At 53.7% G+C, this 23,421-nt stretch overlaps 1 protein-coding gene across 1 annotated transcript; it reads left to right on the top strand.

Moving 5' to 3' along the window:
* The first annotated feature begins 1,671 nt into the window (after nucleotides 1–1,671).
* On the top strand, nucleotides 1,672–20,177 carry SLC41A1 (solute carrier family 41 member 1). Its single transcript, XM_059867430.1, has 10 exons — nucleotides 1,672–2,040; nucleotides 6,810–6,917; nucleotides 11,903–11,974; nucleotides 13,526–13,670; nucleotides 13,754–13,900; nucleotides 14,557–14,704; nucleotides 14,779–14,858; nucleotides 15,715–15,849; nucleotides 18,001–18,149; nucleotides 19,763–20,177. The coding sequence occupies exons 1-10, from the start codon at nucleotides 1,672–1,674 to the stop codon at nucleotides 19,946–19,948; spliced, it is 1,539 nt and encodes a 512-aa protein (XP_059723413.1). The 3' UTR covers nucleotides 19,949–20,177.
* The last annotated feature ends 3,244 nt before the right edge of the window (nucleotides 20,178–23,421 follow it).

Raw genomic sequence — 23,421 nt, 5'->3', positions numbered from 1 at the left:
GATGGATGGACGGAACCATGGATCCATGGATGGAGAGATAGATGGATGGACGGATGGAGGGACGGACAGACGGACAGACAGCAGGATGGATGGAAGAATGGATGGCAGAGTGGATGGAAGGACGGCAGGACGGACAGACGGAGGGACGGATAGACAGACAGACGGACCGCTCCCGCCCGGCGCGGACTCAGCGACACGTGACCCACAGGCCCCGCCCCCGCGGCGCCAAAGGGGCGTGGCCTATCCGCACCGGGGACGCTCTCCGCGCCGGGGGCGGGGCCAGACGTGACGCCACGCGGATCGGGCCAATAGGAGCGCGGCGCGGCGAGGCTGGCGCGGCCGCCATTGGCCGGCGGTGATGTCAGGGCGGCGCGGGGCGGGGCCCGGCGGGGCAGAGCGCGGGGCGGCGAGGGAGCCGCGGGTGCGCAGCGGGAGCGGAGCGAGCGGCTCCGGGCGGTACCGGCACCGCGGGGACACGGTACCCGCACGGCGGGGCACGGCAGCGGCACGGCGGGCACACGGGCGGCGGGACCGTGGGGACCGGCCGGGCGGCAGCCCCGCTCCGCTCCGCTGCGCGCATCGCCGCGGGGATCCGCTCCGGAGCTGGCGGCTCGCGGGGCGCTGCGGCAGCTCCGGCGCTGCGGCAGCGGGAGGCGGGAGGAGCCCCGGCCGCGGGGATCGCCCTGCGGGTCCCTCCCGGGTGCCCCTTCCCGGGGGCGGCTCTGCCCCCGCAGCCCCCGGCTCAGCCGCTGAGGGTCCCCGGGGGTGCGGGAGAGCAGCCGGGGAGAGGTGGGGGTACGGCGAAGGTTGGAGGAAACCGATGGAGCGGCTGATGCGGGCTGCCACGGGACCCCCCGGAATATCGGCTTTCCTCCCGTGTGTTTCAGGTGACGGGCGAGTTCTTGGAAAAGCGCGTTGGATGCCAGGCTGCCCAAATGCCAGCCCCCACCCTGCAGCCTGGCCAGCTCCGAGAGTAACCTTCGCTGGGAGCTGCTGTTACTGCGAGTAAGAACTGTGTTCGCCTCGTGCTGCTGGGCGAGAAATCCTGCTGGGGGAGGAGGAGGAGGAGGGCGGCAGTGACACTCCAAGCCTGGTGGAATCGCTGGCTGTTCTGGCAGAAAGCCCGCAGGAGCCTTCGGAGTGGAATTCTGCAGAGGGACGGTGCCGCTGGAGAAGTGGCAAAGCCCTGGCAGCAAGAAGAGCCCGAGTGGGATCATGTCTAAAAGCCAATCCTCTCCTTTAGTGTTCCTTTAAGCTTCTGCATCCTTTACTTCATCTGCTTTTCCCTCTGTCCCGTTCTATCTGCTGGAAAAAAACCTGGGAGAAGATGCACTAAGGCATCCCACGGCTCGGGAGGAGAGCTCGGATCGAGCCTCGGCGGCTGCTGCAGCACAGGGCGCTGGAGAGGAGCAGAGCCAGGGGAAGAATTGCTGCCCTTCCCAGCTCCTGCCGTGTCCCTGTGCTCCTGTCCCCGTCCCCGGGCGCTGCTTGATGGGGATCTCTGCCGCAGGAGCAGGCTCCGCACTCCCGGGCGGGCGAGCAGGGCTGGCACAGCTCCCTCCTGGATGCTGGGAAGGCCGTGTGGATAAGCTGCTGGCAGAAGATCCCTCCTGGAGCAGTTGCTGGCTGTAGGCCCAGCGAGCCAAGGGTCAGCAGAGCGTGTCCTGCAGGATGACTTCCACGCTGGAGCACCAGGATTCCCCCCAGGCCAACGGGGCCGTGCTGCCCGGGGACTGCCTGGCCAGCCCGGGCTGCGGGCAGCCCGCGGGGCCCGAGCATTTCCTGCGGCCCGAGGGCACCGGTGTGGACGTGGTGGTGCTGGAGTCCCGTGCCAACGCCAAAGGGGTGAGGGAGGAGGATGCCCTGCTGGAAAACGGCAGCCAGAGCAACGAGAGCGATGACACCAGCACGGAGCGGGGCCCTGAGCCCCCCTCGCCCCTGAAGGAGACCTCGTTTTCCATCGGGCTGCAGGTGCTGTTCCCCTTCCTGCTGGCTGGCTTTGGCACGGTGGCTGCTGGGATGGTGCTGGACATCGTGCAGGTAGGGCTGGTGCTCCCCTGGCACCCGCAGGGCAGGGCTGGGTGGGGTGAAGGAATAATCAAGGAATCGCCGAGGAATGCCAAGGCTGCAGTAAAGGAGTGCTGGAGCTGCTGCAGCAGCAGGGAGAGGGGAGAACAGCTTTCCCCAGGTGTGCTGGGTGGGGAGGGGGAGATGGGGGAGCCCTGCAGCTCCTTGTCCCAGCCCTGGCTTTGTTAATTAAACTCAGTTAATTTAAGGAGGTGAGAGAGGTGTGAGGAATGAAGGAAGGAGAAGGCACTGGCTCAGAGGAGAAGGTGCTGCCTGTGCATCACAGCTGGGGACAAATCCCTTCCCTGCTGCTGCCTGGGGACAGCCCAGCCCTGGGGACAGCCCAGCCCTGGGACTGGCTCCCCTTGGCCCTTTCCCAGCTCAGGTGCTGGCTGTGCTGGCCCAGGCTGTGCCAGCCAGGTTAATGTTTCTCCCTGTGCGTGCCAGGCTCATTCCAGAGCTTCCTGCGCCATTCCTTGAGCTCAGGAGGCACCCAGGGGTGACAGGAGTGTCCCCCTGACAGGCTGTGCAGGTGACTTTTAGGAAAGGCCAGCGAGGAGCTGGCAGCTCCCCCTGGATGAAAACCGAGGTGTTCCCCGTGGGAATGTGCCAGCCTGGCTGTGTTTCCATGTGGGAACGCTGCCTTTGCAGGCTGAGGCTCCTGAGCTGCTCCCTCCACGTCCCCCAGGCGTGCCTGGCAGCAGATCAGCTTCTCCTGGGCAGAGCCTCCCATCCCTGGGGCACAGAACTGGGCTGGTGCCCAGCTCTGGGATGGGGACACGGCCACTTGGGAGCTGTGGGCAGCCCAGAAATGAAAAGCTCAGCTCGGAGCTGCTGCCTGGGCTGGGCTGGGCTGGGTAAACAAGCCCTGGTGGTGCGGGCAGCGAGAGGCTCCGGTGTCAGCCCCTGGTGCCAGGAGGCCAGAGGGTTTTTTTGGGGTTTGTGGGTGCTCAGGCAGCCACTCCTCAGCGCTGTCCTGCCCAGAGCAGCATTTTCCCTGCGTGCCTTTGGGCTCTGCTCATCCCCCTGGCCTCTCTTGGTGGGACCTGCCGGGACAGCTGGGGAGTGACTCCAAACAGGAAAGGCTGGACGGGGGAAATTAATCCGGGACAGCTTTACTGGAATCGTTCTCTGAAAAAAATAAGGGCATTTCAAGCGTGTTTTCCCTTCACAAGGTCCCTGCCTGGCTCTTCTGGAAGTTCCCCAAAGAGATTTGAGCCCAAGCTGAAGCTCTTCCTGGAGCAGGCACTGCCCTTGTGGTCGGTGTTGACACGTGGTGTTTGTAATGTCAGTTCTCATCTTGCACACTCTGAGCTCTGCCCAAGTCTTCACTTTCACAGCGCTCTGGACAATTTTTGTCAGCAGTTATTTGCAATTCAATCAATCACACAACTGAATTATTCCTTTGTAAAGCTCACCTTCAGGATGCAGAAGGCCCTTTTAAAAAATCAGGATTTGAAGGAACGACAGAAATTTGAGAGCTGCAATAGAAGGGGCTGAGACTCTGGCTCAGCCCTGGGTTCTCCCTGATTCCTGTGGCCTTTAGGAGTAAAATTTTTTGTAATTCCTTGGAATTCCAGCATCACCTCAGCCCTGGGTTCTCCCTGATTCCTGTGGCCTTTAGGAGTAAAATTTTGTAATTCCTGTGGAATTCCAGCATCACCTCAGCTCTGTGTTCTCCCTGCTTCCTGTGGCCTTTAGGAGTAAAACTTTTTGTAATTCCTTGGAATTCCCCCAGCAGCTCAGCCCTGGGTTCTCCCTGCTTCCTGTGGCCTTTAGGAGTAAAACTTTTTGTAATTCCTTGGAATTCCAGCATCACCTCAGCCCTGGGTTCTCCCTGATTCCTGTGGCCTTTAGGAGGAAAACTTTTTGTAATTCCTGTGGAATTCCAGCAGCAGCTCAGCCCTGTGTTCTCCCTGATTCCTGTGGCCTTTAGGAGTAAAACTTTGTAATTCCTGTGGAATTCCCCCAGCAGCTCAGCCTGTGCTCAGCCCTGTGTTCTCCTGCACTGAAAATCTGGGTACAGGTTAAAAACAAAAAAGGGAGACAGTCTGACAGATACTTGGGGATTGTTAACAAATCCACACCCCAAGGTAGTGCCAAAAAACCCCTGAGGTTTCCTGCTCTCTGCATAACCCATCCCACAGAGCATTCCTGCTGTGAGGTGTTTTTAGCAGGCTGTCATCAGCCACGTTTTTGTCCTCTTGTCTGTCCACAGCAGCATTTTGTGCACCTCTTTCCCCTTGGCTGGTGCTTTCCCACAGCAGCTCAGACCTGGCTTCTCCTGCCCTGATTCCTGTGGCCTTTAGGAAGAAAACTTTGTAATTCCTGTGGAATTCCCACAGCAGCTCAGCCCGTGCTGCCAGCAGCTCCAGCTCCCTTTAGCCTTGGAATGAAACAAACCGTGGCTGGGAAGGGGGATGGAGGAATTTTCCAGAAGCATCCAGGTCCAGTTCACCCCTCTAGAGCTGCATGGGATCCTGGGCAGATCCTGAATTATTATTATTATTATTATTATTATTATTATTATTATTATTATTATTATTATTATTATTATTATTACTACTATTGCTATTATTATTTTTTATTAATTTATTATATTTTATTTTATTATTGTTATTAATATTTTATTATTATTATATTATATTATATGATAAAAGCTATGAGCCTTTGCTGTGTCTTGCAAATATATATAATATTATATTGTTATACTATATATTTATTATATTATAATATTATAATATTATATATAATTTTATAATGCATATAACTATATTATACATATACAATTTTATCTATAACAATTGTATTTATATAAAATTTTAATATACTAGATATTATTATATCAATATCTTATTAATATAAGGTATTATACATAATTCTATAATGCATATAATTATATTACATATATAAAATTTTACATGTAAGTTTTTTATATTTATAAAATTTTATTTTACTAAATAATTATTGTATTAATATATTTTTATATATTATGTGTATACATATATATGTGTATACATATATATGTGTATAGATATATGTATGTATGTATATATAGATGTATATATATATATTATATATATATTTATATTAAAAATATATAATATATAGGTGTATATATAAAAATATATATAAATATAAATATATAAATATATATATATATTAAAAAAAAATATATATATATTTGCAAGACACAGCACAGGCTCTCAGCTGAGACTGCCCAAACCTCAAATGTGCCAAAAACTGCCAGTACTGGGCAAAGCCTCCCCACCTTTCCCTGTTTTGGCCTCTGGTGTGTGGATTTTGTCCCCGGGGGTCTCTCCCTGGGTTTCTGGCTCAGAGCTGTGTCCCAGCCCGGCGGGATGCTGTGCTTGCTGCTGCCAGTGCCACGAGGGGGAAATGCCCGGGGTGGCAGCAGGGAGGGCACGGGGGTGGGGGCTCGGGGCAGTGCCAGGTGACAGAGGGGACAGTGGGGGGGTGGCACCGAGCCCAGAGCCAGGGCTGGCACCAGCCAGGGGAGATGGGCTGGGTGTGGGGAGGGTGCTCTGGGAGATGGGCTGGGTGTGGGGAGGGTGCTCTGGGAGATGGGCTGGGTGTGGGGAGGGTGCTCTAGGAGTTGGGCTGAGTTTGGGGAGAGTGCTCTGGGGCTGGGTTTGGGGAGTGTGCTCTGGGATTTGGGCTGGGTGTGGGGAGTGCTCTGGGAGATGGGCTGGGTGTAGGGAGTGCTCTGGGATTTGGGCTGGGTTTGGGGAGTGCTCTGGGAGATGGGCTGGGTGTGGGGAGAGTGCTCTGGGAGATGGGCTGGGTTTGGGGAGGGTGCTCTGGGACTGGGTTTGGGGAGAGTGCTCTGGGAGATGGGCTGGGTGTAGGGAGTGCTCTGGGACTGGGTTTGGGGAGTGCTCTGGGAGATGGGCTGGGTTTGGGGAGTGTGCTCTGGGAGATGGGTTTGGGGAGAGTGCTCTGGGGCTGGGTTTGGGGAGAGGGCTCTGGGAGATGGGTTTGGTGAGATTTGCTGGTTTTATTGAGTATAATTTGGTGAGATTTGCTGGTTTTATTGAATGTGCTTTGGTGACATTTGGGTGGATTTATTGGATGTGCTTTGGTCAGAGATGTGCTGGATTTATTGGATGTGCTTTGGTGGGATTTGCTGGTTTTATTGGATGTAATTTGGTGAGAGATTGCTGGTTTTGTTGGATGTGCTTTGGTGAGATTGGCTGGTTTTTATTGAGTGTGCTTTGGTGAGATTGGCTGGTTTGGTGAGATTGGCTGGTTTTATTGAATGTGTTTGGTGAGATTTCCTGGTTTTATTGAATATCCTTTGGTAAGATTGGCTGGATTTATTGAATATGCTTTGGTGGGATTTGCTGGATTTATTGAGTGTGCTTTGATGAGATTGGCTGGATTTATTGAGTATCCTTTGGTGGGATTTGCTGGTTTTATTGGATATTGCTTTGGTAAGATTGGCTGGATTTATTGGATGTGTTTGGTGGGATTGGCTGGATTTATTGGATGTGTTTGGTGGGATTTGCTGGTTTTACTGGATCTGTTTGGTGGGATTTGCTGGTTTTATTGGATATTGCTTTGGTAAGATTGGCTGGTTTTATTGGATGTGTTTGGTGGGATTTGCTGGTTTTATTGGATGTAATTTGGTGAGATTGGATGGTTTTGGTGGGATTGGCTGGGTTTATTGGATGGTTTTGGTGGGATTGGCTGGATTTACTGAGTGTGCTTTAACCTTGCAGCACTGGGATGTCTTCAAGCACGTCACTGAGGTGTTCATCTTGGTCCCTGCTCTGCTGGGGCTGAAGGGGAACCTGGAGATGACCCTGGCATCCCGCCTGTCCACAGCTGTGAGTGCCCAGGAGCTTTGGGAGGGCTCGTGTGTGTGCTGGGGGGTGGCTGGGTGGGTAAAATCCCCAGATTTCCCCATCTGAGTGACACCAGGCACCAGAGCCTGGGTGGTGGGAAGGTGTTTGCACCCTGCTGGCTGATGGGGTTTGAAGGGTTAATGGTGCTGGGGCTGGGATCCAGCTGCTCCAGCAGGAACTGGGCACAGGAGTGTCACCAGAGCAGGAGGGGGACAGCTGGGGAGTGACTCTGCAAGGGATGGAGGTCCCAGCTGGGCCTTTGTCCTGCTGGAGTTCACTCTGCCGTGGAGATGAATCCAGTGTGGGGTTGAATCCAATACAGAGATGAATCCAATGATCTATTAGCACTGGCTAGTTTTATTTCCTTCCCCCTGCCATGCAGATATGCCTGTGGATGATCCAAAAATGAATGTTTGGGTTGCTTTAGCCAAGTCAGCAGGCTCCAACAGCATCAGTTTGACCAGTTGTAGCCCAGACTGCCCTTTGTGACCTGTTTGGTGGCTGTGCCAGTGCCAGCCAAGGAGTGGCCAAGTCGTGACAGTTGTTGGTGTGAGGCTGCCAACGAGACAAATCCCATAACCAAATTCTGCTGGGCTCATCCCTTTCCTCTGAGCCCTGCCCCTGCTGCAGGAGAAGGCACAGCAGAGCTGCACAGGTTCTCTCTGATCTCTGGCAGCTCCTTCCTCCTTCCTCCTCTCCTCCTTCCTCCTCTCCTCCTTCCTCCTCTCCTCCTTCCTCCTCTCCTCCTTCCTCCTCTCCTCCTCTCCTCCTCCTCCTTCCTCCTCTCCTCCTTCTCCTTCCTCCTTCTCCTTCCTCCTTCTCCTTCCTCCTTCTCCTTCCTCCTTCTCCTTCCTCCTTCCCCTTCCTCCTTCCCCTTCCCCTTCCTCCTCCTCTCCTCCTCTCCTCCTCTCCTCCTCTCCTCCTCTCCTCCTCTCCTCCTCTCCTCCTCTCCTCCTCTCCTCCTCTCCTCCTCTCCTCCTCTCCTCCTCTCCTCCTCTCCTCCTCTCCTCCTCTCCTCCTCTCCTCCTCTCCTCCTCTCCTCCTCTCCTCCTCTCCTCTTTCCTCTTTCCTCTTTCCTCCTTCCTCCTCTCTTCCTCCCTTCTCCTCCTCCTCCTCCTCACCTGCAGGGACAGAGGCTGAGCTTTGTCCACCCCTTCTGTCTGACAGACAAACAGACAGACAGACAGACAGACAGACAGACAAACAGACAGACAGACAGACAGACAGACAAACAGATAATTCCCTTTGTTTGACTCCCTCTCCACTGTTGGATCCTGGCTGTCCTGGCCACCAGGACCTTCCCCCTGCTGGCTGGGCTGCTCGGGGACAGTCCTTGGCACAGGGCACTGTGGCACCTGTGTGTCCCCCCCTGGGGCTGGCAGGGGCAGCTTTGGCACAGGGCACTGTGGCCCCTGTGTGTCCCCCCCTGGGGCTGGCAGGGGCAGTGCTGGGACAGGGCACTGTGGCCCCTGTGTGTCCCCTCCTGGGGCTGGCAGGGGCAGTCCTTGGCACAGGGCACTGTGGCCCCTGTGTGTCCCCTCCTGGGGCTGGCAGGGGCAGTGCTTGGGCAGGGCACTGTGGCACCTGTGTGTCCCCTCCTGGGGCTGGCAGGGGCAGTGCTGGCACAGGGCACTGTGGCACCTGTGTGTCCCCTCCTGGGGCTGGCAGGGGCAGTGCTGGCACAGGGCACTGTGGCACGTGTGTGTCCCCTCTTGGGGCTGGCAGGGGCAGTGCTGGGACAGGGCACTGTGGCACCTGTGTGTCCCCTCCTGGGGCTGGCAGGGGCAGTGCTTGGGGCAGGGCACTGTGGCCCCTGTGTGTCCCCTCCTGGGGCTGGCAGGGGCAGTCCTTGGCACAGGGGCACTGTGGCACCTGTGTGTCCCCTCCTGGGGCTGGCAGGGGCAGTGCTTGGACTAATATAATATATTAAAATAATAAATCAGCCTTCTGAGAACACAGAGTCAGATTTATCAGTCCTTCCTTCCTCTGAGCACCCCACAAATACAAAACAAGTGTTCCATTGATACTTTCCAAAAAAATCTCTTAAAGATTTTCCTTCTAAGAAGCTGAGAAGCTTCAGAGAAAAAGGAAAACAAGAATTATTTCATCATTTTTTTCTGTGTTTTGCTGCTTTGGAATGTGTTTGAAGATTGTTTCACTAATTTCATGTGAATTGTTTTGACTGTTTGGTCACTCAGGGCCAAGCTGTGTCAGACTCTGGAAAGAGTCACAAGTTTTTATTATTATTTATTAACCTGCTGTAAATCTCTTTTTTTGTATTCTTTAGGATAGTTTAGTATTCTTTAATATAATATAGTATCATAAAATAAAAAGTTAGCCTTCTGAAAACACAGAGTCAGATTCATCATTATTTTTTAACCTTCTATAAATCTCTTTTTTGTATTCTTTAGGACAGTTTAGTATACTATTCTTTAATATAATATCATAAAATAATAAATTAGCCTTCTGAGGGCACAGAGTCAGATTTATCATTATTTTTTAACCTTCTGTAAATCTCTTTTTATTCTTTAGGACAGTTTAATATAGTATTCTGTAATATAATATATTAAAATAACGAATCAGCCTGAAGGCTGAAGGTACAGAGTCAGCCTGAAGGCTTCTGAAGGTACAGAGTCAGATTTACCATTCCTTCCTTCCTCTGGGCACCCACAAACACAAACCCTGAGCTCTCTGCACAGCCTGCAGCCCTTTCTCAGCCCTGGGGTTTCTAATTAGTGCTGCCTTAGGGCACCTCAGAAATTCCTTTCCCAATTAAGAGGCCAAACTCCCCCCTCAGTTAAAGGATTAAGGGGCTGCAGGGAGGTTGTGCTAATCCCAGCCTAATTGCTGGAATTCTAAGGTCAGGCTTCATCTGGAGCTCAGATTGCTGTGCTGGATCTGCTGCTCCACTCAGCTTTTGTTGGTTTTTCCCCATTCCTTCCTCCTCTTCCTCCCCAGAATTTGCCCCAGAGGTGGGAGTGTCTCAGTGAAGCACATCCAGCAAGGAGAGCAGGGGGTTAATTAATCAATTAATCAATTAATCAATCTGGATTGCTTGTTTGAGAGGAGGAAATTGCTGCTGTGCTGTTGGGCAGGAGCTGGAGGGAGTTGAGGGTTTGTGTGTCACAGCATGGTTGGCTAGGAAAGCACGAGTCCACAAGTGAAATGTTTCAAAGTGGGGTCCAAACCATAAATATCCTCCTTGGCAGGGTTTTATTGGTCAGTAAATCCTTGGACCTGAGGGTCTTGAGACCTTCTGAGCCACGCTGTGAAGGTGTGAGCTGAACTCACCCTTCCTGCCTGTGTAAAATAAGAAAAATAAATCCCATCCTCTAAAAAAGGACAGACCTCAAAGGTCTCTCCTGCTTTGGAGGAAGTGAGTGCAGTAGTAAGAGCACTAGACACAGAAAAAAGATGTCACAAATAGTAAAGATGTCACAGAAAAAGGATGGCACTGTTCTCCAAGCAGTGCCACATTTAACATAAAACCACAGGAGGTTTCAGCTGTGCTTCCTAGAAAAGCTTAGAGTACAAAAAACACTCCTCTCTTCTTGATAAAATGAGAATTGATTATCTCAAAAGTAGTGATAGGCTGAGGGTTAGTGATCTGAAGGGTGGTGACTGAGTTGGAAATCCAAAGTTTTGTTTTGCTGTGATGTGGGAGGAAGAATAGTTTAGAAAGTTTTCATTCTGAGTTCTGTGTGTTTCTTTTATACAGTGTAAGGTAATAAACTTTCTTTTCCCCTTTTTTCCTAAGTTAAAGCCTGCTTTACTCTATTTCTGATCACATCTCGCAGTAGACCCCAGAGAAAATACATTTTCATGAAGGCACTGGCATTGCCCCAGCCTCAAACCATGACAGGTCCCTTCTCCAACTCCTTCAAAATTCAAAATGCATTCCTTCAAAATGCATTCCTTCAAAATGCATTCCTTCAAAATGCATTTCCCACTCCAGTGTTTGAGCCTCTCCCTTGTCTCCTGAGTTCATCACCTTCCAATGATGTAAATTGGGTATAAATTCACCCATTCTTCCCACCAAGACCCTGGAGGGGCAGGGAGGAGCAGAGCTCGTGCCCTGCAGCCATTCCTCTGCCTCCCTTTGGATCCTACACCAGGAATTGAAGCCATTTCCACCTCCTGGGCCTGGCTGCTCTCACCCAGGATATTTCCTGGGTTATTTTTTAATCCTGCTCAGCCTCCCCCTGTCCTCTCCGTGTCCCCACGTGTCCCCAGCCTTGTTTGCTCAGCTTTTCCCTGGAGCTTTCCCTGGCTGTGCTGCTGCCCTGGGGCAGCCTGACCCAGCCAGGGCTGCAGGGAGAGCCATGGAAATGCTCTTGGTGGCTGCAGGGCTGTCCCTGACACGTTTTATGGAAAATCCTCTCGCTAGGATGTTTCTCCTGAGAAGCTGAGAGGCCTCAGGAATGAAATGCAAACAATGATTCTCTGCTGCTGTGGGATGCAGCAGGTGCATCTGGGATTGGTCTCATCTGGTTGTTTTTAATTAATGGCCAGTCACAGCCCAGCTGTCTGGGACTCTCTGGTCAGCCACAAGATTTTATTATCATCCATTCCTTTCCTTGCTGGCCTTCTGATGAAATCCTTTCTTCTATTCTTTTACTATAGCTTTAATAGATCATTTTCTTTGACTGTAATATTTATCATAAAATAATAAATCAGCCTTCTGAACCATGGGGTCAGATCCTCCTCATCCTGGGACCCCTGTGAACACCAGCACCCGGGGCACAGAGAGACCTTGCTGATTTTGCAGCATTTCCATCTGATTTTTGGTTGGTGACACCAAAATTTTTGGATTTTTGGTTGGTGTTGATTCCCCTTCTCACTCCCTTTCCTCCTGAATTATTCTCCCGAGGGTTTGAGTCCCCTGCTGCTCCTGGCAGGCAGGAATCTGGCTGTTGGCAGGTGGGAAGGGCTGCCAGGCTGAAGTGGTGCCTCATTTCCTCTCACAGGCTAACATTGGCCAGATGGACACCCCCAAAGAGCTCTGGAAGATGATTACAGGGAACATGGCCCTGATTCAGGTAAGCTGAGGGAGGGGAATGTCTCAGCTGGGCCAAGCCCAGTCTGGCAAGGCTGGGAGGTTCAGATGGGGAGGGTTTGGTGTTTGTGTCTGCTGGGGAGGCACTCGGTGGCCCTGCAGGTTGGGCTGGTGTTGCCCTGCTGGGTTCTGATCCCCTGGGTGGGGTTTCCCTCTTGGAATCATGGAGTGGTTTGGGTTGGAAGGGACCTTAAAGGTCACGCTGGTGTTCAGCTTCCTTTTCTGCCTCTGTCAGGAGTGAAGGACTGGAGAGGAGAGTTCAGTTCACACTCAGGTGTTCATTGTTTCTATCAATGTCACGGTCTCACAGCCTGAGTTCTGCAGTCTCACTAGCAAGGCCCAAAATGGCCAACTGTCTCTCCTTACAAGGTCTTTTAAGGCTGAATTACCCAATTGAGAAATGACACCTGGATTATTTTCCCTTTTACCCCAATAACTGATCCCACAGAGCCCTCAGTGGGGACTTTTCTGTCCAATTACAAAACACCACCCAAACCCATGGAGAAGAAGATGAAGCACAACCTGTCTCAGCCCTAAAACCTCCATCTTGCTTCATATTTGTTTCTATATTCTAAAACCCCAAACTCCAAGTTTTCCACTCTGTGACATGACACACTTCTGACCAACTCCACACCCACAATCCCAGTGCTATCAATCAATTTTGGAAGCTTCTCCACAGCCCCAGGTCAAATGCAGTGCTCTCTGGGGAGTCTGTGCCTTTCAGCACAGAGAGTTGAAAATTCTCAGCATCCAGAACTCCAACAAGCTCATCCATTTCCCATGGGCAGTGACACCTTCCACTCTCCCAGGCTGCTCCCACCTGGCTGTGGGCACTTCCAAGGATGAGGCAGCCACAGCTTCTCTGGGCACCCTCTCACAGAACTCAGAATCACCAGGCTGGGAGAGACCTCCAAGGTCATCGAGTCCAACCCAGCCCCAACCCCTCAGCCCACCCCTGGCACCCAGTGCCACATCCAGGCTTTGTTAAACACCCCCAGGGATGGGGACTGCACCACCTCCCCGGGCAGAACATTCCAGAACTTTATCCCTCTTTTCCCTGATACCCAGCCTGTGTTTCCCTTGGTGCAGCTGGAGGCTGTGTGCTCTGGGTCTGTCAGTCCCTGCAGACAGAGCCCAGCCCCAGCTGAGCACAGGCACCTTCCAGGAGCTGTGAGAGTGATGGGGGCAGCCCTGAGTCTCCTTTTCTCCAGGCTGAGCACCCCCAGCTCCCTCAGGGTTTGTGTTCCCAGCCCCTCTCCAGCCTCACTGCCTCCTCTGGACGTGCTCAGGCTCTCCCCACCCCGGGACTGTCCTGGTGTCTTGGTGACCCTGTGCTTTCCATTCCCAGGTCCAGCCCACCGTGGTGGGACTGTCCTGGTGTCTTGGTGACCCTGTGCTTTCCATTCCCAGGTCCAGCCCACCGTGGTGGGACTGTCCTGGTGTCTTGGTGACCCTGTGCTTTCCATTCCCAGGTCCAGCCCACCGAGGTGGGACTGTCCTGGTGTCTTGGTGACCCTGTGCTTTCCATTTCCAGGTCCAGGCCACCGTGGTTGGCTTCCTGGCCTCGATTGCAGCTGTGGTGTTTGGGTGGATCCCAGATGGGCACTTCAGCATGGACCACGCTGTGCTGCTGTGTGCCAGCAGCGTGGCCACTGCCTTCATTGCCTCCCTAGTCCTGGGTGAGCCCCCCCTCTGCTGGGCACCCCTTCCTGAAGTATTAACCTCCCCTCGGCCTAATGCTGGTGGGTTTTGCCTCTTTCAGGCATGATTATGATCGGGGTGATCATCGGCTCCAGGAAGATGGGGATCAATCCTGACAACGTGGCCACGCCGATCGCTGCCAGCCTGGGGGACCTCATCACGCTGGCTCTGCTCTCAGGGATCAGCTGGGGCTTGTACAAGGAGCTGGGTGAGCAGCAGCAGAGGCTCAGTCTCTGCCTGCTCCTTGCTGGGTCTCCCTCTCGTTTCACCCTCTGCCTCTGGAATCTTCCTTGGGGTGTGTGGGGTTCCTGCCTGCAGCTCCCTCAGCTGGGCCTGGTTCAGGTTAGGGGAGGGGATGGAGCCTCTCACTGCCTTGTGCTCCTCCTCCTCTCCAGGTGAGGTGCTCAGGGAGAGCCTGGACCCTTCCAGGGCCTTGCCTGAGGCTGGAGCAGTGGGAGAAGGCAGATTTGGGTTCCATCTGCTGAGCTGTCAGCTCCAGCTGGGGATCCTCAGGGCAGGGCTGCAGCTGGAGACTCCCAATTTCCTCCTCCTTCCTCCTCCTCCTCCTCCTTCCTTCCCTGGGACACGGGGCTGGGACTCAGCCAGGTTATTCAGGGGTGAAGGAAGCAGCACTGGGAGATCCTGCCCGGGAGTGGGAAGCAGGGATGAGAGCTGGGATGGCAGAGACCTCACTGAGATCTGCTGGTGGACACATCCAGATGTTTTACAGGCTCCAGCTGTGGCAAGGAGCCACCACATCCTGCAGACTCCAGGCTGGCCTGGACTCTCCCTGCTCCTCCTGGAGCTCCTGAGGGATGTGGCCTTGACTTTTCTGCTTCTTTTTCTCCCTCTCCCCCTGCCCAGAGAGCAAAGCCTACGTGAACCCCTTGGTGTGCGCCTTCTTCCTGTCCCTGCTGCCCATCTGGATCATCATTGCCAGGAGGAACTCTGCCACCAGGGAGGTGCTCTACTCGGGCTGGGAGCCTGTCATCATCGCCATGGCCATCAGCAGGTGAGCCTGGCCCTGGCCCTGTCCCCAGAGCCCCCCAGGGTGACCCCAGCACTGACTCCCCCTCTGCCCTGCAGCGTCGGGGGGCTCATTTTGGACAGGACGGTGTCGGACCCCAACTTTGCTGGGATGGCAGTGTTCACCCCAGTCATCAATGGTGAGTCCTGCCCCGCCCTGGGCTGCAGCTCTGGGCAAACTGGGGTGGTCTGGGACTTGGGGACACTCATTCTCCTATAGGGCACACCCTGTGCCACCCTGTCATCCTCTGCTCTGGGCAAACTGGGGTGGTCTGGGACTTGGGGACACTCATTCTCCTCTGGGGAACACCCTGTGCCACCTTGTCACCCTCTGCTCTGGGCAAACTGGGGTGGTCTGGGACTTGGGGACACTCATTCTCCTATAGGGCACACCCTGTGCCACCCTGTCACCCTCTGCTCTGGGCAAACTGGTGTGGTCTGGGACCTGGGGACACTCATTCTCCTCTGGGGCACACAGGTTTGGCTCTCCTGTGCCATCCTGTCACCCTTTGCTATTGGCAAAGTTGGATTGTCTGGGACTTGGGGACACTCATTGTCCTCTGGGGCACACCTTGTGTCACCCTGTCACCCTTTACTCTTGGCAAAGTGGGATTTTCTGGGATTTCAGGAAAGTAATTCTCTTTTGGGGTGCCAGGGCACACAGGTCTGGCTGCCCCCTTGCCACCCTTTGCCCCACCCTTTGCCCCACTCTTTGCTCTTGTCAGACTGGGATCGTGTGGGATTTCACTGAGACACTCATTCTCCTCTGGGGCACACCCCGTGCCACCCTGTCACCCTTTGCTCTTGCCAGGCTGGAATTGTCTGGGATTTCAGGACACTGATTCCCCTCTTCCCCTCCCTCTTTTTCCCCCTCCTTTTCCCTTATTCTTTCTTGGTTTCTATGCCAACAACCTTGGTGGGAAATTCTTCCAGGGCTAAACATGGATCCTCTTCTCAAACCTCTCTCTGGCTCACAGCAATTCCCCTCTCCCCCAGGTGTGGGTGGCAACCTGGTGGCAGTGCAGGCCAGCCGAATCTCCACCTACCTGCACATGAGTGGGGAGCCTGGAGACAGCCCTGGCACGGCCCCTCGGAAGTGCCCCAGCCCCTGCAGCACCTTCTTCAGCTCAGGTACAGCCCTGGAGGGCAGGGCTGGGGGCCAGCTGGGCTCCCTGGCCACAGCAGAGGGGGCCCAGCCCTGCTCGGGGTCAGGCTGGGGCTGCCCTGCCCCACCCAGGGCTCTGCTGGGGGGGAAATGTGGGTCTGGTGTCCTGGGCTGGAAGGGGTTTGTGGGTGTCTTGGTTTGAGCAGACAGGTTCTGCTCAGGAGGGCAAGAGGCCCCCCTGAAATGAGAAATGTAAACCCCCTCCCTCTGAATTACTATAAATTTGAAATTAAGGGGCTCTCAGGCAAAGATATGGGAATAGGAATATTTATTATCCTGAGCTGGAAGGTGATTTGTGCATGTTTTGGTTTGAGCAGACAGGTTCTGCTCAGGAGGGCAAGAGGCCCCCCTGAAATAGGAAATGTAAACCCCCTCCCTCTGAATTGTTATAAATTTGAAATTAAGGGGCTCTCAGGCAAAGATATGGGAGCAGGAATAACAGTTCTTTATTATCTTAAGCTGGAAGGGGATTTGTGGATGTTGTGGTTTGAACAACCAGGTGTCTGCTCAGGAGGGCAGGAGCCTCCCCTGGAATGGGAAATGTAAAACCTCTCCCTCCTAATTGTTATAAATTTGAAATTAAGGAGCTCTCAGGCAAAGGTATGGGACAGGAATAACAGTTCTTTATTAGGGAAGAAAATAAAAATAAAACAAACAATGCAGTGATACAAAAGAACCCTGCCAGGGTCAGAGCAGGCCCTGGCCCTGTGTGTCAGGGTGGTGGCACAGTCCCATCCCAGGGTGGCACAGGGTGGTGGCACAGTCCCATCCCAGGGGGCTCAGGGTGGTGGCACAGTCCCATCCCAGGGGGCTCAGTGTGGTGGCACAGCCCCATCCCAGGGGGGCTCAGGGTGGTGGCACAGTCCCATCCCAGGGGGGCTCAGGGTGGTGGCACAGTCCCATCCCAGGGGGGCTCAGGGTGGTGGCACAGTCCCATCCCAGGGTGGCTCAGGGTGGTGGCACAGTCCCATCCCAGGGGGGCTCAGGGTGGTGGCACAGTCCCATCCCAGGGGGCTCAGCCCTCCTGCAGTGCCAGCTGTGGTTCTGCTGGAGCAGGGATCCTGCACAAGGGGGGAGTTTTCCTCTGGAGCTCCAGGGCTGCTGGAGATGGGCCTGCTCTCCCTCTGGGAATGCAGGGCAGCAGAAAGCTGCTCCTCTGGGAATGCAGTGGGCAAAGGCTGCTGGGCTGTGCCCAGGGCAGATTGGATCCAGGTAGGAATGCTTGGCTCCTCCCCTGGGCGGAGCATCTCCCATGGGATGGTGGAGTTTGATCAGCCCTGCAGGGACACTCAGTGGCCATGGACAGCAGATAATTAATAATTAATGGCCCATGGACAGCAGAGATCTCCTGGAGGGAGGATGGGCTGTGGGAGAGATAAAGAAACCTGCCCAGTGAGCACCTGCCCAGCTCTGACAGGTGGAAATAGAACCCACAGTGCCTGGCAACGCAGAACAGTGGAAAAAATACTCCACAGCTTGTAGAAGTTGTAAAGATGGTGAGATTTATTTCAGTGCTGGACACATGCTCCCCAAGGACGTGTGCACTCCTGAAAATTCTTGAGTCTGCTTTATCTTCCAACCTGTTGCATATGCATAGAAAACACATGCATATGCATTAAACTGTTTATTATTTTTATGGGCCTGTGCAGCTTTTTAGTCACGTAGTTGTAATGTGGTGTTTATAGTTCAGATTGGGTTTTTGTTGTTTTAGTCTCAAGGTTAGTTGGGGGCCTTTTTTTATCTCTCTTTCCTGAGGAGTTTTGAGTCTTCTTTGTTCTCCCTCTGTAGGTTGTTTTGTGAGTACACAAGTTAAAAGACCAAACAAAAAATCCAAAACTGCTCTCTACCCCAAGTTCAATTTCTATCCCCCTGTTTCAGAAGGGACCCCCAGGATCATCCAGGCAGCTCCTGGCCCTGCAAACACCCCAAAATCCCTGCCAGCCTTGGGTCATGGAGGCAGAGGGTGGTTTGGGTGGGAGGGGACCTTCAATCTCATTTTGTGCCACCCCCTGCCACGGGCAGGGCACCTTCTGCTGGCCCAGCTGGCTCCCAAGCCCTGCCCAAGCTGCCCTGGGGCACTTGCAGGGTGTGACTGTGGCCTGCTGTCCCCTCTGCAGACGTGAACTCCCGCTCTGCCCGCGTGCTCTTCCTGCTGGTGGTGCCCGGGCACCTGGTGTTCCTCTACACCATCCACTCCATGCAGGGGGGACACACCACGCTCACCCTCATCTTCATCGTCTTCTACATGACAGCAGCGCTGCTCCAGGTGAGCTGGGGGCCCTGGGGGGCTGGGCTGCCTCAGGGGACACGGGTGGCACCTGCACTGGGACTGCTCAGGTGTCCCTGTCCCTGCCCAGAGATGCTGTGCTGGGCAGAGGGGTCCCTCAGGAGCTCCCTCCTGGACACCTGTGCACACAGTTCTTCCATCCTGCCATTCCTGGGGAGTTTACCTGGGCAGAGGGGTCCCTCAGGTGCTCCCTCCTGGACACCTGTGCACACAGTTCTTCCATCCTGCCATTCCTGGGGAGTTTACCTGGGCAGAGGGGTCCCTCAGGTGCTCCCTCCTGGACACCTGTGCACACAGTTCTTCCATCCTGCCATTCCTGGGGAGTTTACCTGGGCAGAGGGGTCCCTCAGGTGCTCCCTCCTGGACACCTGTGCACACGGTTCTTCCATCCTGCCATTCCTGGGGAGTTTACAATCTGCCTGTTGTCTCTTTTTGAAGACTTTTTTTGACAGCCAGAGTGTCCTGATCTGTCCTGGGGGGTGATCTGGCAGTTTGGAAAGGCCTGGTGATGGATTAGGATGTGGAATTCTGCAGGGAATGTGTGCCAGGTGCTGCCCTTGGCCCTGGCATTTCCTGGAGCTGGGGGAGCCCACAGGGCAGTGAGGGACACACAGACCCTTGGGAGGATCCCGTGCAGATTGTGTGGTGCCCTTGGGGTTCATTGTGCCCATGGGGTTAATTGTGGCCATGGGGTTAATTGTGCCCATGGGGTTGTTTGGCCACAGGGTGGTTGTGCCCATGGAGTTATTGTGCCCATGGGGTTGTTGTGACCCCTGGGGTGGTTGTGGCCACGAGGTTACTGTGGCCATGGGGTTGTTGTCCCCATAGGGTTGTTGCTCCCATGGAGTTATTGTGGCCATGGGGTTGTTTTGTTGTGGCCCATGGGGTTTATTGTGCCCATGGGGTCATTGTGGGGTTGTTGTGGCCACGGGGTTGTTGTTCCCATGGGGTTAATTGTTACTGTGGGGTGGTTGTGCCCATGGGGTTGTTCCCATGGAGTTATTGTGCCCCTGGGGTTGTTGTGGCCACGGGGTTGTTTTGTTCTGTGCCCCTGGGGTTGTTGTGGCCCGTGGGGTTATTTGTCCCCATGGGGTTAATTGTGCCTGTGGGGTTAATTGTGGCCATGGGTTGATTGTGCCCATGGGGTTGTTGTTCCCATGGGGTTAATTGTTCCTACAGGGTTTTGCTCCCCAGGGCCAGGCAGGGCTGCTGTGGGATTTGCAGGGCTGCTGTGGGGTTTGCAGGGCTCCTGTGGGATTTGCAGGGCTCCTGTGGGGCTGCAGGGCTGCTGTGGGGTTACAGAGCTCCTGTAGGATTTGCAGAGCTCCTGTGGGGTTGCAGAGCTCCTGTAGGATTTGCAGGGCTCCTGTAGGATTTGCAGGGCTGCTGTAGGATTTGCAGAGCTCCTGTGGGGTTTGCAGGGCTCCTGTAGGATTTGCAGGGCTCCTGTAGGATTTGCAGGGTTCCTGTAGGATTTGCAGGGCTGCTGTGGGGTTGCAGAGCTCCTGTAGGATTTGCAGGGCTCCTGTAGGATTTGCAGAGCTCCTGTGGGGCTGCAGGGCTCAGGGCTGTGCCTGCCGTGGCTCTTGCAGGTGCTGATCCTGCTCTACATCGCTGACTGGATGGTGCACTGGATGTGGGGCAGGCACCTGGACCCCGACAACTTCTCCATCCCGTACCTGACAGCCCTGGGGGACCTGATTGGGACGGGGCTGCTGGCCCTCAGCTTCCACGTGCTCTGGCTCATCGGGGACCGCGACTCCGATGTGGGGGATTAAACCTCCCTGCTCCTCCCTTCCCACAGCTCTCCTCCTTCCAGTTGTTGTTTCTTTGCTTCCCCCTCCTGTCCTGCCACCCCCTCCCCTGGAAGATTTCACCTTTGATACTGGATTCTCATTATTTTCAATGGGAATTTTACCTGGTTTATATTTCAAGCCGAGTTTGTAAAAAAAGAAAAAAACCTTATCTAGTTTTGGGAAGGAGGGACGAACAAACGAACAAAAAGTGTTCATGAGACAATCACAAAGTGCAATTTTCCTAGCAGCTATGTCTGAACCAAGGTTCCAGAGAGGTTCCTGCTCGGTCAGGCCATGCAGGGAGCCCCCCCTGCCCCCTCCCTGGAGGTGCAGGGCTGCTGTTTTCGCTTCATAAGCGTTCTTTAAACCGCCCAGGTGGAGCTCAGGTGTGTTCAGCTGGGCTGGCACCTTCCAGCCAAGCACAACCTCCTGGCCCAGGGCACCCCTGCCCTGGCTCCCTGAAGCTCCAGCCTGGGCCCACACCCCAAAATGGGGAGTGTCTGTGAGGGGGGATGAGGAGGAAGGTGAGGAAGGCTCCTGTGTTCACCCCAGGAATGCCAGTGAGCTCATTTGGGACCCCCCCAGCCCCGGGCTGGGCTCTGCTGGCAGCTTCAGGCTCCCTTCTGCCAGCCAGCCCAGAGTGCAGCACGCTGCTCCTGCCTTGCTGAGCCCAGCTCAGCCGCCCTGAGCCTGGCCCAGAGGGGCTGGGGGCTCTCCCCACCCATCACCACCATCATCATCATCGCCATCCCCCTGCCAGGGATCCCTCCTGGGCTCTGTCTCCTGCTGCTGCTCCGTGTCCCTGACCTCCCCAGAGGGCTGGATGGACAAACAGCTCCCGGGTGTTGTGCCCAGGGGGCTCCTCAAGGCAGGAGAAGCCACCAGCAGCTCCTGAGGCTGAGCCTGGGCTGCTCCCAGCTGGCCAGGAGCGTTTTGGTGTCTGTTAGGGAAGGACGTCCGTGGGGTTTCTCTGCCAGCTGGGAAACAGCTGGAAAACAGCTGGAAATGCAGATCACAGGGGCCTGGCCCTTGGAGCAGGCACCCCCTGGGCCCTGCTGTGAAATCTGGGATTTTTGGGACAGGACCCCCCTGCCCTGGTGTGAAATCTGGGATTTTTGGGACAGGAACCCCCTGGGCCCTGGGGTGAAATCTGGGGTTTTTGGGACAGGAACCCTCTGGGCCCTGCTGTGAAATCTAGGATTTGTGGGACAGGACCCCACCCTGGGCCCTGGGGTGAAATCTGTGATTTTTGGGACAGGAACCCTCTGGGTCCTGCTGTGAAATCTGGGATTTTTGGGATAGGAACCCCACCCTGGGCCCTGGGGTGAAATCTGTGATTTTTGGGACAGGAACCCCCTGGGCCCTGCTGTGAAATCTGGGATTTGTGGGACAGGAACCCCCTGGGCCCTGCTGTGAAATCTGGGATTTGTGGGACAGGAACCCCCTGGGTCCTGGGGTGAAATCTGGGATTTGTGGGACAGGAACCCCCTGGGCCCTGGGGTGAAATCTGGGATTTTTGGGACAGGACCCCCCTGCCCTGGGGTGAAATCTGGGATTTTTGGGACAGGAACCTTCTGGGCCCTGGGGTGAAATCTGGGATTTTTGGGACAGGAACCCCCTGCCCTGGGGTGAAATCTGGGATTTTTGGGACAGGAACCCCCTGCCCTGGGGTGAAATCTGGGATTTTTGGGACAGGAACCCCCTGCGCCCTGGGGTGAAATCTGGGATTTGTGGGACAGGAACCTTCTGGGCCCTGGGGTGAAATCTGGGATTTTTGGGACAGGAACCCCACCCTGGGCCCTAGGGTGAAATCTGGGATTTTTGGGACAGGAACCCCCTGGGCCCTGGGGTGAAATCTGGGATTTTTGGGACAGGAACCCCCTGGGCCCTGGGGTGAAATCTGGGATTTTTGGGACAGGAACCCCCTTCCCTGGGGTGAAATCTGGGGTTTTTGGGGCTCAGCCCAGCCCTGGCAGTGCAGGGTTCCCTCCTCTGCTGCTCCCCTCCTGCTTTTTGTGGAATTCCTGCTCCTCCCCTGGGGCCGTGCTGGGAGGGCAGCAGAACCCAGAGGGGCAAACCAAGACCAAAGTTAGGCCAGGCTCAGGGTGCCAGGCCAGGATCTGCTGCAGAGCTGGGTCTGGCTCCAGGTGATGCTGCTGGGAAGGAGGCTCAGGATGGAATTCTGGAATCCCACCCAAGCTGAGCTCCTGGCTGCCCCAGGCCCTCCCTGGAGCTCTGCAGACCCTTCCCTGCTGCTCCTCAGCCCCTCCCAAGAGCAGGTGTTGCATTTTTGAGGTGATTTCCCCTTTTTTCCCCTTGCTAATCCAGCATCAGGCTCGGGCCCCCTCCTCCTGTGCTGCGTGGGGGCAGCTCTGATCCTCCTGTGTCCCCTCTGGTGACATTGCTCAGAAAACCCAACCACAAAACCAACCCTGTCCCTGCTCTGCTGGGCTCTCAGCCCAGGCAATCCTGGAATGTATTAATTTCTGGAATAGATAATAATTTCTGGAATATTATTTTCTGGAATATATTATTTTCTGGAATATATTATTTTCTGGAACATAGTATTTTCTGGAACATAGTATTTTCTGGAATATAGTATTTTCTGGAACATTAATTTCTGGAATATTAATTTCTGGAATATGTTATTTTCTGGAACATTAATTTCTGGAACATAATATTTTCTGGAATATATTATTTTCTGGAATATTAATTTCTGGAATATATTATTTTCTGAAACATAATATTTTCTGGAATATTAATTTCTGGAATATAGTATTTTCTGGAACATTAATTTTTGGAATATAATATTTTCTGGAATATATTATTTTCTGGAATATTACTTTCTGGAACATATTTTCTAGACTATTTTATTTTCTGGACTATTTTATTTTCTGGACTATTTTATTTTCTGGACTATTTTATTTTCTGGAATATTAATTTCTGGAATATTAATTTCTGGAATATTAATTTCTGGAATATTACTTTCTGGAATATTATTTTCTGGAATATTCTCAGCTGCTCACCTGATTTCTCTGCCTGATGGTGAGGAATAAATGCAAGATTTCCTTCCATTAACACTTCAGCTTTTATGGATGTAGAGAGAAGCTCTGCTGCCCTTTCTGGTGTCACATCACCACTGAATCCCCCAGGAAAAAATTCCCTAGAGGAGGAATCTGCCTCTCGTGGTGGGGTCTGTACATTAAATATGGTCAGAGGTGTGCTTGGGCAATGGTCAGGGAAGAATTTAATTTAAAACTGAGGAATATTGATGGAAAAACAACAAAAGAAACCAAACCTCTTCCCACTGGTTGCACTCCACTGCATGCCCACTCTACAGCTGCCTGCAGATGAAAATCCTGGTTTACTCTTTTATCAAAGGAAAAAAGACTGTCTTAATTATTTATAGTTCCTATAACTGACAGATGTTGACCTAATGGATAAATTATATTTGG

The sequence above is a fragment of the Haemorhous mexicanus genome, chromosome 25 (assembly GCF_027477595.1).
Source record: "Haemorhous mexicanus isolate bHaeMex1 chromosome 25, bHaeMex1.pri, whole genome shotgun sequence".
NCBI classification, from domain to species: Eukaryota; Metazoa; Chordata; class Aves; order Passeriformes; family Fringillidae; genus Haemorhous; species Haemorhous mexicanus.
Note: the sequence above shows the minus strand (reverse complement) of the source record. Positions and strands in the feature narration are given on the sequence as shown.